The sequence below is a fragment of the Erythrolamprus reginae genome, chromosome 1 (assembly GCF_031021105.1).
Source record: "Erythrolamprus reginae isolate rEryReg1 chromosome 1, rEryReg1.hap1, whole genome shotgun sequence".
In the NCBI taxonomy this organism is placed as follows: Eukaryota; Metazoa; Chordata; class Lepidosauria; order Squamata; family Dipsadidae; genus Erythrolamprus; species Erythrolamprus reginae.
Genome location: NC_091950.1, coordinates 41,462,177 through 41,478,945, shown reverse-complemented (window position 1 = coordinate 41,478,945; position 16,769 = coordinate 41,462,177). Strand labels below are relative to the sequence as shown.

The following is a 16,769-nucleotide window of genomic DNA, read 5'->3' as shown; positions in this document are numbered from 1 at the left end:
GAAGTGAACAATGGCAAACCACTTCTGAAAAACTGTCCAGAAAACTGTCCAGACAATCTCTGAGAACTGGACAAGAATGAACAGAAAAAACATTATACAGTAATTACTGTTATTGAATGAGAATCTTGAGAAGAATCTTGAAAATCCCTAATAGTAAACACAACTATTTTGGAATATTTAAGCATATTTTAGAATCAGGAGTATTCTTCACATAATTAACTTTTGAAGTAAGCCTTAAACAAAAAAAAAAAAAAAGATTGAGAGTAATTTCCTTAGGGGAAGAAAAATAACACAAACAAGAACATTTTTTCCTCCTGCCCTTCATTTTACCTTTCAGTCATTAACAATGTATTTAGATATCTTTTGGTCATTAACAATGTATTTAGATATGTTTAGTAACAATGTTTAGTAACGATGTGTACCCAGATGTCTTTCAATTACCTATTTTGGTCACATTCTAACGATTATTTATAACTGCTCTTTTTTGCAAGGCATTTGGCAAAATGGATTTCCAGTAAAACCAATTTGCTTTATAAGAAAACAATGTTCAGCTCATCTAAATTAAAAGAGCATTTAAATTTGAGTTGGAAACATTTTGGTGACTCACTGTAAGCTTTCTCTCCCTTTTCCTCTCTTAAGTCATTATAAAAAGTAAACTGTTAGTGATAAAGCTATTTTGAATTGACTTTCATAGTCTGAATATATGTAAGGTACATCTACATTCAGGAATGCTTCCTCTATATGTTCTTCCTTTGCCATATGAGAGCAAAAAATATTATCTTGTTCAGTATTCTTACACTTAGCTGGGAGGAGGAAAGGGGGTGAAAGGCTCCCGGTTCGCTCGTGCCTGTCAGGTGTCGGACAGCCAGTTGTGAAGGCAGTACAAGGCTCCACCCACCCTCCACCATTTTAGTTCTTTTACCCTCTGCGAATGCACAGAGGGTAAAAGATGGCGGCATCCCGGCAAGTGGGCGGAGCCTCATGCTGCCTTTGCAGCCAGCTCTCCAATGACTGACAAGCACAAACAATCCCAGAACATTTCACTCCTGAGGAGGGACCCTCCTTTAGGCGGGTCAGCATGGCAAAAGACTGTGCTATACTAATTACAGTGATATCTCGTCTTACAAACCCCTCATCATACGAACTTTTCGAGATAGGAACCCGGGGATAAGATTTTTTTTGCCTCTTCTTCCGAACTATTTTCACCTTACGAACCCACCGCCGCCACTGGGATGCCCCACCTCCGGACTTCCGTTGCCAGGTGAAAGCTCCCCTCCAAGGGAAACCCCACCTCCAGACTTCCATGTTTTTGTGATGCTGCAGGGGACTCCCAGCAGGGGAATCCCAGGATCACAAAAACGGGTGCTTCTTTGGCAACGGAAGTCGGGATGTGGGGTTTCCCAGCGAGGGAAGCCTCAGCGAAATCCCAGCAGCGCAAAGGGGCGGCATACAAATCTAATAAATAATAATAATAATAACGGAAGTCCGGAGGTGGCTAAACATTGTCAGTTCTGTTATTGTTTAACTTTGAGGAGAACTATGGAATTGGGGAAGTGCCAAAGAATGAGAAAATAACAAATGCAACCCTTCCTTTTCAAGAAAGGGGAAAATAGAGAATCCCATTGAACCTGAACCTAACATCAGTACCTAAAATGGTGTTACAGCCAGTAATAAAATATAGCCATCATATAGATAATGCTATGATTCCTAAGAGTCATCAAGATTTTGTAAAAATAATAATAATAATAATAATAATAATAATAATAATAATAATAATAATAATGATAATAATAAGTCATATTAAATAAAGTTTATTGTCTCCTTTAACAAAATAAATATTTTGGTGGACAAAAGGAATGCTGTGGATATAAGCTATCTAAATTTCAGCAAATTTTAGGCAAGGTTCCACTTCAGGCTACCAGTTTGACAAGCCTGGTTTAGATGGTACAACACTAAAGAAACAACAGTTAACTGACTAACTATAAGAATCGGGATTTTGACCCATGAATGCATGGATGGCTGTAATTATTTTAAATTGAAATGTTTTTATACTGATTCATGTTCATTTTTCTTGTGAGCCGCCCTGAGTCCCTAGGAAGTTGGGCAGCATAGAAATATAATTAAATAAAATAATAAATAAGATACGGTTTGATTCTATTTTCTCTATTCTGCAAGCAAAAATTCAAAACCATTTGTTGTTTTGTATATATGTAACTACTTGAGATGTTAGATGTTGGAATAGCCTATTTTTATTTGCTTTTTCACATTCTTTCAAACTGAAGCTGATTTGGAAATATTTAATATAAAGAAGGACTGAAGAGGGATGGGAAATAAGATTTAGAAGGCATATATCCTCCATAAAGTTCTTTTAAACTGTAAAATAAATTCATCCACAGCTTTAAAAAATATACTACGGGATAAAGGCGAGGCCCAGCATGCAATTTCCCCTTCGTTACTTCCAACAGGCTTGCTTAAGTTAAAGAGAAGCATTTCCCCTTATAGCTTTGAAATTGCTATTCATAAGAATTCAGCTCTAGATACATGCCCATCAACTTTGAAGCCAAACAACTCCAACTTCTCATCCTCTTCGTCTTCCTCCTCCCTGCCATAGCTAACAAAAGAAGCAATCAGCAAACTACTTGGCTCCCCTCAGTGTATTTTTCCATGCTAACTGGCAGGTGAGTTGTCTTTCCAAGGATGCTCACTGCTGCCAGGTTACCTACGGACCCTGCCAATTTTGAGACAAGGTTGATAGCTTAGGTTTCCTTAATAGTTTTTGTAGATGTAGTTGGCTTCTGCATTATTCTCCCACCAATTTATATCCAATATATCCATAATTCACAAGGAGAGAGAGGGAGAGAGAGAGAAGGCAGTTCTGAGAAGAAATCCAATATCCTACTCTAGCTCATTCAAGCAGTAGAGGATAAAAATACTAGTATTCAAATCCATATACAGTCCTGAAATCTCAGTTTTTGTTAATCTGTTAATCCGTTCCATTGGATGGTCTAAGAAATAAAAGATCGCAGGTGCTTCTTGAATTTCATAAGCAAAGAGCTGCAATGATCGCAAAAAGTAAAAGGATAATAAAGGAAACCCTGATTTAATCCTTTAGTATTATTCTTTGGTGGCAGGAAAAAAGGAATAAGCCATACAAAAGAGAAACATAATCAGTCCGTTTCAGAAATCAGTAATAAGTAGTTGCTTATTAAACCTGTCTCTTTCATTACTTACCAACTTATCCAGAAGTTCCTGTTTATTCTTCCTCTTCAACATCTGTTGCATTTGTTCCTCTTTTTGTATAAGAAACCGCCTCTGTTCATTCTCCTGCCGTTCAACCTCCAGCGCCTCTTCCAGCTCCTCTTGTTCTCGAGACTAAGCAGAACCATAATAATTAATACTTCTGAGCTGAGACTTGTTTAAGGTACAGGACTAGCACAATAGAAAACCCAAAAAAGGGAGCTAGTATCTACACTTAGGAAAAGTCAACTGTGGACATCAAGGATGTTATAATGTGTTTTTTTTTTAAATTTTGACACAGACTTGAGCTGATATCATCCTTTCCCATAACAAAATAACATTTAAAGAATAAATGCTAGGGTATAAATTTCAATGTTATTTTGTGAGCTTTTCAGGCTAATGAGATAAAAGTATCAAGATCCTATTTCCTTAAGAAATAGGCTAAATCTCATTCTCAAACATTCAAAACTAACAATAGAAATATGTCCAGATGATTTGCACTTTCCTTGCTTGTTCACTGAAGGATTAGATTATATCCACATTTCAAAAATTCTAAGCAAAGGTGGGAAGAGAAACTAAATACACCTATGTTTTTCCTTACATGTCATGAGCACCTGAGTCTACTCTATTTTTCCTGGTGGCTTGTTGAAATGACAATGCAGATATCTATATCCTATATCAAAGCCACCAGATAAAGGAATTCAAAAATGGATGAGCGGATGGAACAGATGCATTTAAATATTTTGCTATGAATTACAGTGTTCCCTAGATTTTTGCAGGTTCGAACTTCACGAAAAGTCTATACCACGGTTTTTTTAAAATATTAATTAAAAAATACTTTGCGGGTATTTTCCCTATACCACGGTTTTTCCCACCTGATGACGTCATATGTCATCGCCAAACTTTCGTCTGCCTTTAATAAATATTTTTTTAATAAACTTTAATAAATAAACATGGTGAGTAATAATCTGAATGGTTGCTAAGGGAATGGAAAATTGCAATTTAGGGGTTTAAAGTGTTAAAGGAAGGCTTGTGATACTATTCATAGCCAAAAATAGTGCATTTACTTCCACATCTCTACTTCGCAGAAATTCGACTTTCGCGGGCGGTCTCGGAACGCATCCCCCCGCGAAAAGCGAAGGAACACTGTATTTTGTTTCAATTAATTCAAGGGGGGGAATAATGTAAGCAAGCACTACACAACTTACCAATTTGATCTTATTTTTATGAATAACTTCTTTGTTTTCCTTCTGGTAGATTTCCATTTTCTTTCTTGTGCTTTCTACATCTACATTGTTGGTGAGGTTGAATACTGGATCAACATTGATTTTAAAAAAAACAATGAAGGGAAGGGAAGAGGAGGGGAGAGGAGGGGAGGACAGATATATATCAGTAAACATTAAAAGCAGTTCCAAGAATAATATTTCCAAAACTATTCCTATCTTTAAAATAATAGTTACTATTAGAAATTTTGGAATAAGCTTCTTCTAAAAATTGGTGGTGAAATTATCACCTTTTATATTCATACACTGTTTAAATTTTGTTTTATCCTCAGTAGTTTCATAATTTCATTAAGCAACAGCCTACTGATGAAAAGATAGTCATAGGATTACACTGTGCATGAAAAATACAAAATTCAAACACTCTCATATGTTAATTCAACTGCACAGGAAAAGAAGCAAGTTTCTGGAAATGCAATTAATTCTTCAAAAATACGGATGTCAAAATCTAGCTTTGATTGTGATCTCCCCGCCCTCAATTATGTCTCTTATATAATGCCACATTACTAATTTTTGGCTAAACCATACTTGAAATTCTGGGTTAAATTTCAGACACTTCTCAATTCTCATAAGAATACTGGGAAGCTACAAAGGATACAGAAAATAGTTGAGGTCTAGCAGTGTCTAAAACTGATTCTAGAGTCAGAATAAGGCAGCCTTTCTTTTTACTGATGAAGTTTAGAATAAAAAAGGCAGAAAATTGTTAAAGTTCAATTAAAGAGTGTTTTGTTCCATTTTGGATTTTGGATTTTTGCATAAGTATGCCAGAACTTTATGTGAGTTCTACCAAAACAACTCAAAAATCAAAAGGAGAATGGAATGGATTGAATAAAGTTTACTCTATTTCATTATTTCAGAAATAAAATAATTCAACATGTGAAAAATATAGAAAAGCAATTGTCCACCAGATCCTGTAATGGGTTGTATCATTATAATAACTACCTTCTCCCGTGTGATTCTAGTCCATCCTCAGTCATGAAAACGCAGGAAGTAACTTTGGCCATAAATAATCTCTTTCACAAAATAAGATTTTTGTGGAAGGGGGCGGAGAAAACAGTGGAACTTGTGCTGCTCCCAAGCACATGCACATAACCAAATAAAACTACTAATATAATAATAGCTTCCTAAAACTGGTAAGCAATATTGTATTTTGTTTATGAGTTATGAGTTACCTAGAAATGTAAAAACAAGGCACCAAATAGAATGTAAAAGTGAATACAGTGATCCCTCGATTAGCACGGTCTCGATTAGTGCGAAACGCTGCAACGCGGTTTTTCAAAAAATATTAATTAAAAAATACTCCATGGTTTTTTTGCTATACCACGGTTTTTCCCACCCGATGACGTCATACGTCATCACCAAGAGTCACTTCTCTGTCTCTTTCTCTTTCTTTCCTGTCACTATGCTTCAATCATTTTCTCATTTCTCTTTTTTCTCCCCTTTTTTCTATCATTTCTCTCTCTCTTTCTTCCTCTCTCACACTCTCTTCCTCCCTTCTCTCTACCCCCCTCCACTTGCCCACGAGAAGAAAAAAAGCAACCTCTGCCGGGCAGCTCCCCTTGTGCCCCCGCTTTGTGCCTGCCTCTTTTGGGGATTTCTTTTTCTTTTCTTTTTTGCGCTGGCAGCGGGAGCTGTTGGGGAGGGCTCTGCCGGGAAGGCCTCTCAGCTGCAGAGCCGAATGGGGGCGGAGGCAACAGCGGAGCCCGGCGCTGGGGCCATGCGAGGCTGTTCATCCAGGGGGGCGTGGACTGGCAAGTCGCCCTCCTTTCTCTCTCTTTCTCAAGATCGCTTGCCGCTTGCCGCTTGCCTATTGCAGCGAAGGAGGCGAAGCAAGGCTCCAAGCTGCAAAGCGGCAAGCGGCAAGCGATCTTGGAGTTTCCCCTTTGCCTGGGCGGCAGGAAGACCAAGGGAAGGTTCCTTCAGCCGCCCAACACCTGATCCGCTCCGCAGCGCGGCAGCAGCGAGGAGCCGAAGATGGGGTTTCCCCTTTGCCTTTACCCCATCTTCGGCTCCTCGCTGCTTCCGTGCTGCGGAGCAGATCAGCTGTTGGGCGGCTGAAGGAAACTTCCCTTGGTCTTCCCCGCCGCCCACACGCAAACTCCACCATCTGCGCATGTGCGGCCATGAAAAAAATGGCGCACATGCGCAGATGGTGGTTTTTACTTCCGCATCCAGTATAACGCGGAAATCGGTTAGCGCGGGAGGTCTTGGAACGTAACCCCCGCGCTAACCGAGAGATCACTGTACTATTAATTAACTTTTTATCAGAACATCATCTATGAAATGTCCTCAGTGGCACCATCCTACGGGACTGCCTTCTGCCGCATGAATCCCAGCGGCCGTTCAGGTCCCACAGAGTCGGCCTTCTCCAGGTCTCATCGACTAAACAATGTCATTTGGTGGGACCCAGGGGAAGAGCCTTCTCTGTGCTGGCCCTGGCCTTCTGGAATCAACTCCCCCCGGAAATTCAAACTGCCCCCACCCTCCTCGCCTTCCACAACACTCTGAAGACCTATCTATGTCGCCAGGCATGGGGTAATTGATATATCCCCTTTGGCTAGTAAGATTTCTGTGTGGTTATGATTGGGTAGTGTTGACTGTTTTTATTGATAGTGGGTTTTTTAACTATAGTTTTAATTATTGGATTTGTACCATATTGTTTATTGTTGTTGGGAGCCGCCCTGAGTCTTCAGAGAGGGGCGGCATACAAATCTAATAAATTATTATTATTATTATTATTATTATTAATTAATTAATTAATTAATTAATTAATTAATTAACATAACTAGCTTTGAACACAGTGGTGGGTTCCTCTCAGTTTGGACTAGTTCACGTGAACCAGTAGCAACCTGCTGGTGATGTCACAGTGCCAGTCTGTGGGCACCATTTTTTTAAAAAAATGGGATAATTTTTTAAAAGATTTTTATTTTTTCAAGGTTTTTTTTTTGTGTGCATGCGCACAAGCTGAGTTTCCAACATGTGGTCGCCATCTTGTTTTTGGATTTTGGGTGGTGGTTGTATTTTTTTGTTTTGTTTGGGGATTTGGGAGATTTTTGGAGAATTTTTGGGGGGGAGGGGTTTCTGCGCATGTGCAGAAGCCATGTTTCCAGCACTGTTCATGCGGTCACCATCTTGTTTTTGGTCTTTTTTTTTAATGGATTTTTTGGCATTGCACATTTGCTCATGTGCAAAGCACATGTACGCCCACAATGCTCAGCCATCCGGCGTGGGAGGAAGTGAACTGGCAGCAAGGTAAGTTAGAATCCATCCCTGTTTGAACACCCATAGGGCACCTACTCACAACGTAGCACCTTCAACTAGGCTAGGACTGCAATTCCCAGAATGCCCACTTGTCAACCTGGGAGAGAATATAATGACCTTGAGGGCCCATTGTTACTCTACTTCAGGAAGCAAATTTCTCATGTGAGCATTAATACAGATGACTGTTATGAAGACAACTTAGAAAAGTCTTTCTTGTTTGGTTTCTTTTTTTCTTCTTCTTTTTCTTTTTGTATTTTGTAAATGTATGTTTGTTTATTTTTTGTTATGTTTTTAAATAATTTAAGTAAAAACTATTATTAAATAAAAAGAAAAGTCTTTCTTATTTGAGCACAACATACATTTCCAAATAAACCTGTTTTAGGCCTTCACAATCTGAAGGAGAAAGGAAAAAGGAGATAGACAACTGTACTTTTGTCCATCTCTCTCTTTCTTTTACATGCCGGCATGTTAAGCTACAGCACAAAGCACATTGTTTTTAATACCACTTTCATATTTGGGGAAAAGGAATCCTCAATCTGAGTATTGTATCGGCAGTTCTGTGTTAGCAAATACTTCAGAAGAGAAGGATTTAGGGGTAGTGATTTCTGGCTGCATAGCTAGAGGTATAACAAGCAGGAAGAGGGAGATTATGATCCCGCTATATAGAATTCTGGTGAGACCACATTTGGAGTACTGTGTTCAGTTCTGGAGACCTCACCTACAAAAAGATATTGAGAAAATAGAACGGGTCCAAAGGCGGGCTACAAGAATGGTGGAAGGTCTTAAGCATAAAACGTATCAGGAAAGACTTAATGAACTCAATCTGTATAGTCTGGAGAACAGAAGGAAAAGGGGGGACATGATCGAAACATTTAAATATATTAAAGGGTTAAATAAGGTCCAGGAGGGAAGTGTTTTTAATAGGAAAGTGAACACAAGGACAAGGGGACACAATCTGAAGTTAGTTGGGGGAAAGATCAAAAGCAACATGAGAAAATATTATTTTACTGAAAGAGTAGTAGATCCTTGGAACAAACTTCCAGCAGACGTGGTAGATAAATCCACAGTAACTGAATTTAAACATGCCTGGGATAAACATATATCCATCCTAAGATAAAATACAGAAAATAGTATAAGGGCAGACTAAATGGACCATGAGGTCTTTTTCTACCGTCAATCTTCTATGTTTCTATGTTTCTATTTGAAAAAAAGCCCTCAAAAATCAAAAGAAGAAAATTCCAATTTAACTTATAAGGCAATTTAACTTGGACGCATGAGACAGGCGTGTATGAATGCATTCAAAATAATAACTAGTCAAATTTCTAGTGCTGAGGGGGGGGGGAAATCAATCCAGCTGCGCCACAACTCTCCAACCACTGCGCTGGGTGCTCAGGCCCATCTACCTCACTCAGTGTGGTACCTCACCAGGAGAGGGAGCTGCTGGTCTTTTGTTCAAGCTGTTTGGCACTGATGGCTAGAAAGAACTGTTGCTTGTCGCCCACCGAGACTGGATGACAAAAAGAATCACTGGACTTCATCTCACTGCATAAGGTTCCTCAGTCTGAATTGGCTCTTCAGTCAGAATTGGAATAACTGAACTTTTGAACAAAGTGACATTTGTACTTGCTTCTTGCTAATTGAAAGATCAGAAGCAACGTGAGAAAATATTATTTTACTGAAAGAGTAGTAGATGCTTGGAACAAACTTCCAGCAGACGCGGTTGGTAAATCCACACGAACTGAATTTAAACAGGCCTGGGATAAACATATATCCATCCTAAGATAAAATACAGGAAATAGTATAAGGGCAGACTGGATCAGTGATTTTCAACCTTTTTTGAGCCGCGGCACATTTTTTACATTTACAAAACCATGGGGCACATTGAGGGGGGGGGGGCTAAAAAAATATTGGACAAAAAAATTATCTCTCTTCCTCCCTTTCGCTCTATTTCTCTCTCCCTCTTTCTCTCCCTTCCTCTTTTTCTCTCTCTCCATCCCTCTTTCTTTCTCTCTTCCTTCTTTCCTCTTTTTTGCTCTCTTTCTCTCTCCCTCCCTACCTCCCTCTATGTCTTTCTCTCTCCCACCTTCCCTCCCTCTCTTTCTCTCTCTCTCTTGCTCTCTCTCTTGCTTTCTTTCTCTCTCTCTCTTGCTTGCTTTTTCTCTTGCTTTCTTTCTCTCTTGCTTGCTTTCTCTTTCTCTCTCTTTCTTTCTCTCTTGTTTTCTTTCTCTGAGCTTCGCGGCACACCTGACCATGTCTCGCAGCACACTAGTGTGCCACGGCACACTGGTTGAAAAACACTGGACTGGATGGACCATGATGTCTTTTTCTGCCGTCAATCTTCTATGTTTCTATGTTTCTAATTGTGTGTTATCTCACCTTCCTGCCTGATCATACCTGATATCAGCTTTGTTTCACCTGTATCACCTGTCTTATCTAATAATGACCAGTAAATGCTTGATTCTATTCTATTCTATTCTACCCTACTCTAATATTGTTATGTTTATGTTATGTCATGTCATGTCATGTCATGTCATGTCATGTCATGTCATGTCATGTCATGTCATGTCATGTCATGTCATGTTATTCCTTCCCCCCAGGCCTATACAATTTATGCATGGTATGTTTGTGTGTATGTTTGGTTTTTAATAAGGATTTTTAGCTATTTTAAATATTAGATTTGTCATACGCTGTTTTATTATTGTTGTTAGCCACCCCGAGTCTACGGAGAGGGGCGGCATACAAATCTAATAAATAAATAAAAATAAATAAATAAATGTTATGTTATGTTATGTGTTGTTATATATTGTTATGTTATGTGTTATGTTATCTTATGTTAATATTTTATTTTTACATTTCATATTTTATGTATTTTTGATTTGATTTGATTTGATTTGATGTGTATGCCACCCATCTAACCTGGAAGTGACACTAGGAAGCTTACAATCATTAAAAACAAATAGAAAAATTTAAAATTAAAACAATAAATAATATTAGTTCAAAATTAGCTTTAGGGAAGGGTAGGAAGAGGATACCATGCATACAGGGTGGTGGGGGGGAGGGAGAGGTGGTCTTATCCACTCCATGAACTACCTCCAGAATGATGCATCCCCCATGCCAGTTGGCAGAACCAGGTCTTCAGGCCCTTTCGCAAGGTCAAAAGAGGGTGCAGATTTCACCTTGAAAGGCATAATCTTCCAAAGGCCAGGAGCCGCATCTGAAAAGGCTCTTCCCCTGGACTCCACCAGCTCAAATTCCTTGATGGATGGAGCCTGCAGCATGCCCCTACTGCCAATTCAGCTAACCCATCTAGCCTGGTAACTTGGACTCCTGCTATGAAGGGCCTTAAAGATGAATTCCAGCGACCGATTAGGTCCCACAGAGTTGGCCTTCTCTGGGTCCCGTCGACTAAACAATGTCATTTGGCGGGTCCCAGGGGAAGAGCCTTCTCTGTGACAGCCCTGACCCTCTGGAACCAGCTCCCCCCTGAGATTAGAACTCCACCCTCCTTGCCTTTCATAAACTCCTTAAAACCCACCTCTGCCATCAGGCATGGGGGAACTGAGATAACTTCCCCAGGCCTATACTGTTTATGTATGGTATGTTGTGTGCATGTTTTTTAAATTATGGGTTTTTACTTTTAATTATTAGATTTGTATTATATATTGTTTTCTATTACTGTTGTGAGCCGCCCCGAGTCTACGGAGAGGGGCGGCATACAAATTTAATAAATAAATAAATAAATAAATAAAATAAATAACCAACACCTTGAATTGGACCTGGAAGCAAACTAGCAACCAGCTCATGGAACAGCAATGTAAGATGGGCTATTTTAGAGGCTCCAAGAATTGTTCTCATGGCTGCATTCTGTGCCCACTGCAACATATGGATATTCTTCAAGGGCAGCCCCATATAGAGTGCATTGCAGTAGTCCAAGCAACACAGGACCAAGGCTCGATCCGCGATTGAGCACAGGAAACATAGAAACATAGAAGTCTGACGGCAGAAAAAGACCTCCTGGTCCATCTAGTCTGCCCTTATACTATTTTCTGTATTTTATCTTAGGATGGATATATGTTTATCCCAGGCATGTTTAAATTCAGTTACTGTGGATTTATCTACCACGTCTGCTGGAAGTTTCTTCCAAGGATCTACTACTCTTTCAGTAAAATAATATTTTCTCATGTTGCTTTTGATCTTTCCCCCAACTAACTTCAGATTGTGTCCCCTTGTCCTTGTGTTCACTTTCCTATTAAAAACACTTCCCTCCTGGACCTTATTTAACCCTTTAATATATTTAAATGTTTCGATCATGTCCCCCCTTTTCCTTCTGTCCTCCAGACTATACAGATTGAGTTCATTAAGTCTTTCCTGATACGTTTTATGCTTAAGACCTTCCACCATTCTTGTAGCCCGTCTTTGGACCCGTTCAATTTTGTCAATATCTTTTTGTAGGTGAGGTCTCCAGAACTGAACACAGTATTCCAAATGTGGTCTCACCAGCATTCTATATAGCGGGATCATAATCTCCCTCTTCCTGCTTGTTATACCTCTAGCTATGCAGCCAAGCATCCTACTTGCTTTCCCTACCGCCTGACTGCACTGTTCACCCATTTTGAGACTGTCAGAAATCACTACCCCTAAATCCTTTTCTTCTGAAGTATTTGCTAACACAGAACTGCCAATACAATACTCAGAACTTATGCCCACTCGATTATTTTTTGAATACAATAAGAAACAGGACTATTGAAAGTAAAATAAACAACAGCGGCACTGCAAGTCACCACCCTTGTCAGATAATGTCTACTCGCACATAACCAAATGTGCTTACTATTACTCACATTTGGCTTCTTTTTATGATATAGTGATATAGTTAAAAGCAGGGCAGAAACAGAAAGAGGAAAGTGAATGAATAAAATTACCACACAAAACCAACAGACTCGCCCCTCTCTGCGGCATACAAATCTAATAAATAAATAAATAAAAAATAAATAATAAATGCCCAGATAGCAAAATAAGAGCTAATAGATCCAGGGGATTTCTTAGAGGGAAAGGATTGGGGGCACACGGCCCTAAAGGTCATGCACATCTCGCCACCTATACTCAGATAACTCCTGTGCAGGGTAAGGAGAGCGGGATTTGATTGAAATATGCAGACTAAAAGCTCACTGGAGTATAGCCATAAATAGAGGGAAGGCATTAAATATTAACAAGACCTCAAAGAGCACATAGATCTCTCCCCTATTAACACGCCTTGGTCTCCAGTGCAAGAAAGATCCTATTTCCCACCCAATCCGTTAGGTCAACGTTCCCCAATGAGAATGTTGTCTTACAGCTGCCACCAAAACGGGACAGGCCCCAAGCCATAGCATCTGTAGGCCTGAATATCCAACAAAGGAAGAGAGAGAGAGAGAGAGAGAAAGAGAGATTTCCTCTTGCTCTTTAACTTCTGTCCTTTTGCATTAGCCCCGTAAATACATTGCCAAAATGGTACGCAAGGTCAAATGTTTCAAGCCCTCCCGGCTACTGCACTTGAAGCAGCAAGGATTAGAAGGGGTACATCTGGCTACTGTCATGGTGAGTAAAGGCAAATGGAAGCCAAGATTAAGAACTGAATGGGAACGGTACTCCTTTGATTGGATTGGATTGGATTGGATTGGATTGGATTGGATTGGATTGGATTGGATTGGATTGGATTTGTATGCCGCCCCTCTCCGAGGACTCGGGGCGGCTCGCAGCATGTACAGATAAACAAGAAACAATAATAACAATCCAATTAATACCTTTAAAAAACAATCTTAAAATTCTAATTAAACTTTGACTTTCAGGGAGTTTTTCTGTTGCAGTCCCAGCAATAACCTACGAAGCATTTTTTTATAACCACATTTGTGGCATGTGTTTCCCCCCATGCCACAACCCATCCCTACTATCTATCTATCTATCTATCTATCTATCTATCTATCTATCTATCTATCTATCTACCTACCTACCTACCTACCTACCTACCTACCTATCTGTTCTGCCGGGCTCTCTGGTAGGAGCCTCCCGAAAATTCAAGAATACAAATTTCAGACACACACGTTTGAAAATTCAAAATAATGTTCTTTATCACAAAATTCAAAATAAACTAAGCACTCTTTTTGTATTGCAAAGAGCACTCATCCCAAAAACAACCCAGTAGTCTGTACAATTTCCCTTAAGCAGTCATTAAGTACTTAGCTAGCAGCTGTGAAGAAAGTTCACATCCCTTCTTCTTCCAAGGAAGTGAGACACACACACACACACACACACACACACACACTTTGCTCTGCTTTGGTTTCAAAGGCGTGAAAAATCAACAAAGTCCAGAAAACAGCAACACACGATTCCTGAAGAACTGCAATCAGATACTCTTTCACAACGGCCAAACCCACATGCTGCTATTTATAGCAGCAGCCCTAATTACTGGAGCCCCACCCAACCACAGGTGGCCTCATTTTCTCTTGTAATAATCCTTCAGTTGTTGTCTCCTATGCATCACTCTACGCATGCGTGGATGTGTCATTAATTCTTGTTCAGAATCCAAGGATGATACAGATGATTGATCTCCTCCTGGGCTGTCTGCCAAACTCCCCTCTTCCCTGTCACTCATGCTTCCTTGGTCAGAGGAGGCTTCATCGGCAGATTCCATCGGGAGCAAAACAGGCCTATGGCATGTGGATGTCTCCCCCACATCCACCTGCACATTCCTTGGGGCAGGAGCTGGGCCAGAGCTAACCACAACACCATCTATCTATCTATCTATCTATCTATCTATCTATCTATCTATCTATCTATCTATCTATCCATCCACCCATCCATCCAATTTTTTATGCTTTTATTACCAAGATACATCCCTCGAATTGAAGAGTTCTTTATTAAAAATGCAAGGAGAAAGTAATTAGCCAATCATCAAGTGCGCCAATAAAGATCACGGAAGAAAGGCTCAGCTTCAACATTCAATGAGGCTGGCAGGAAATAAAAGCATGCAGGGCATCTAATATGCACACATTAGAACTTACCAATTTCTTCCACTTCTTCCAGGAAATCATTGTATTCTGCTAAGTTGGGGAAGTCATCCTCTCTTTTATTGTATCTTTGCAAAGAGACATTTTAAAAAAACAAACCACAATACGATTACATCGGGGCATTCAAAAATATAAACTTCTGACATTCTTTCTCCATCCTTTCTGAGAAGCCAAGCACACAGACTGGTCTTTTCTGAACCTTGTGTGAATCAGCAGCTAATAAAAATGCTTCCCCAAAGTCAACAGAATAGAACAATGACAAATGCATAAAGGGTCTAAAGATCTAAGAATACTATTATCTCAATTAAGTTTGTAATTTCATTTCCAGGTGATAATGTCTCGAACAAGATCACATAAGCATGAAGCCAGGTAGTCTCTCATATTTTTAAACGGTTATGGTAAATTTTATAGCTACAGAACAATAAAGGGGAAAAAAGTGAAAATACAATTCTTGCTAGTTTTTATGCTCAGAAACCTGGCTGGTTTTGATTAATTCCATTTAATAGCCATAGCACTTGCTTATATATCGCTACATAGTGCTTTACAGCCGTCCCTAAGTGGTTACAGAGTCTGCATATTGCCTCCATCAATCTGGGTTCTCATGTTACCCACTGTGGAAGGCTGAGTCAATCTTAAACCGGTGAGAATTGAACTGCTGGCAATGACAGAATAAGCCTGCAATACTAGATGATGAGCGGGGGTGGCGCAGTGGTTAGAGTGCAGCACTGCAGGCTACTTCAGCTAACTGCTAGCTGTAGTTCAGCAGTTCAAATCTCACCACCAGCTTGTCATGTTAACAATGAAGCACTAAAACCCCCAACACGTTAGAATTAAGAGAAGGAACTGAAGTTTCTTGCCTGAAATGTTGGCATATGGAACAATATTTATGCACAAATCAGGTGTCTTTGCTCTGCCCTATTTTGTTTTTGTTTTTAAAGAGAAGAAAAATATTAGAAACCAGAAAAAAATACGTTCCTGAGTAATATATTGAGATCCAAGATAAGACTATTTTGCAAATATTTTAAACAAAGCCTTTCAACACACATGGCTAAATGAATTTGGAAACACAAACCCCCAAAAAGGGGTGGCTTCTCTTAATTGAGGCTTTCTGATACTTACATTTTCAACACCTTCTTACGGATTTCCACCTCCTTGTCAACAGCTGGATCCTCAAAGAGTTGTACTCTGAAGTTGTTCTTCCGCAAAGGAGTATCACACTCTTGGCAATTCCCAGATCCCCGAACAAACAGCAGCTCCACACAGCTTTCACAACTGAAAGAGAAAAAAACACTTGATGCTAAAAAAATAAATAAGTAATAAAATAGACAGGTGGTCCAGTAGCTAGTTTCATATCCATGTTTGCTATTTATATTCAAGGGAGAGATAAATCTATGCATGAAAGAAAAGAGTAACATATTTACAGATGTGAAAGATTCCAGAGAAACAATAATCCAATTACTTGGTATAAGCATTGGCTTAAACATTCAACACAAAAAGATGAAATCAATATGACCCTCTCTCTCCTTCTCAAGAACCAGCAAAGGGAAAAATCTTCAGAAAGTGCTTTTTTACAGTCTCCAGATGGAGATAGTGACCCAGAGAAAGAAATGTAGAAGATTCTCAGTTCTACAGTATTTTTATTTATTTTATTTTATTTTATTTATTTATTCTTTGTCCAATATACAATACATATGGAAGAGAATAGACATTAAGTAATATATATAAAGATAGAAAGTAAAAAAGAAGAGAAGTAGATGGGAGGGAGAGAATATATATGATATAAGAGATAAGGAGAGAATATATATGATATAGATAGATAGATGGATGGATGGATGGATGGATGGATGGATGGATGGATGGATGGATGGATGGATGGATGGATAGATAGATAGATAGATAGATAGATAGATAGATAGATAGATAGATAGATAGATAGATAGATAGATAG

The 16,769-nt window shown here is 39.3% G+C and overlaps 1 protein-coding gene across 1 annotated transcript in view; it reads right to left on the bottom strand.

Annotated features, from left to right (window-relative positions):
- MNAT1 (MNAT1 component of CDK activating kinase) overlaps window positions 1-16,769 on the bottom strand; it is a 144,890-nt gene that overhangs the window by 79,073 nt on the left and 49,048 nt on the right. The window contains exons 2-5 of the mRNA XM_070750689.1: window positions 15,941-16,093; window positions 14,816-14,889; window positions 4,446-4,549; window positions 3,232-3,372 (exon numbers count right to left, since the gene is read on the bottom strand). Coding sequence (XP_070606790.1) covers window positions 3,232-3,372; window positions 4,446-4,549; window positions 14,816-14,889; window positions 15,941-16,093 — 472 coding nt within the window. The remainder of the gene's footprint in view (window positions 1-3,231; window positions 3,373-4,445; window positions 4,550-14,815; window positions 14,890-15,940; window positions 16,094-16,769) is intronic.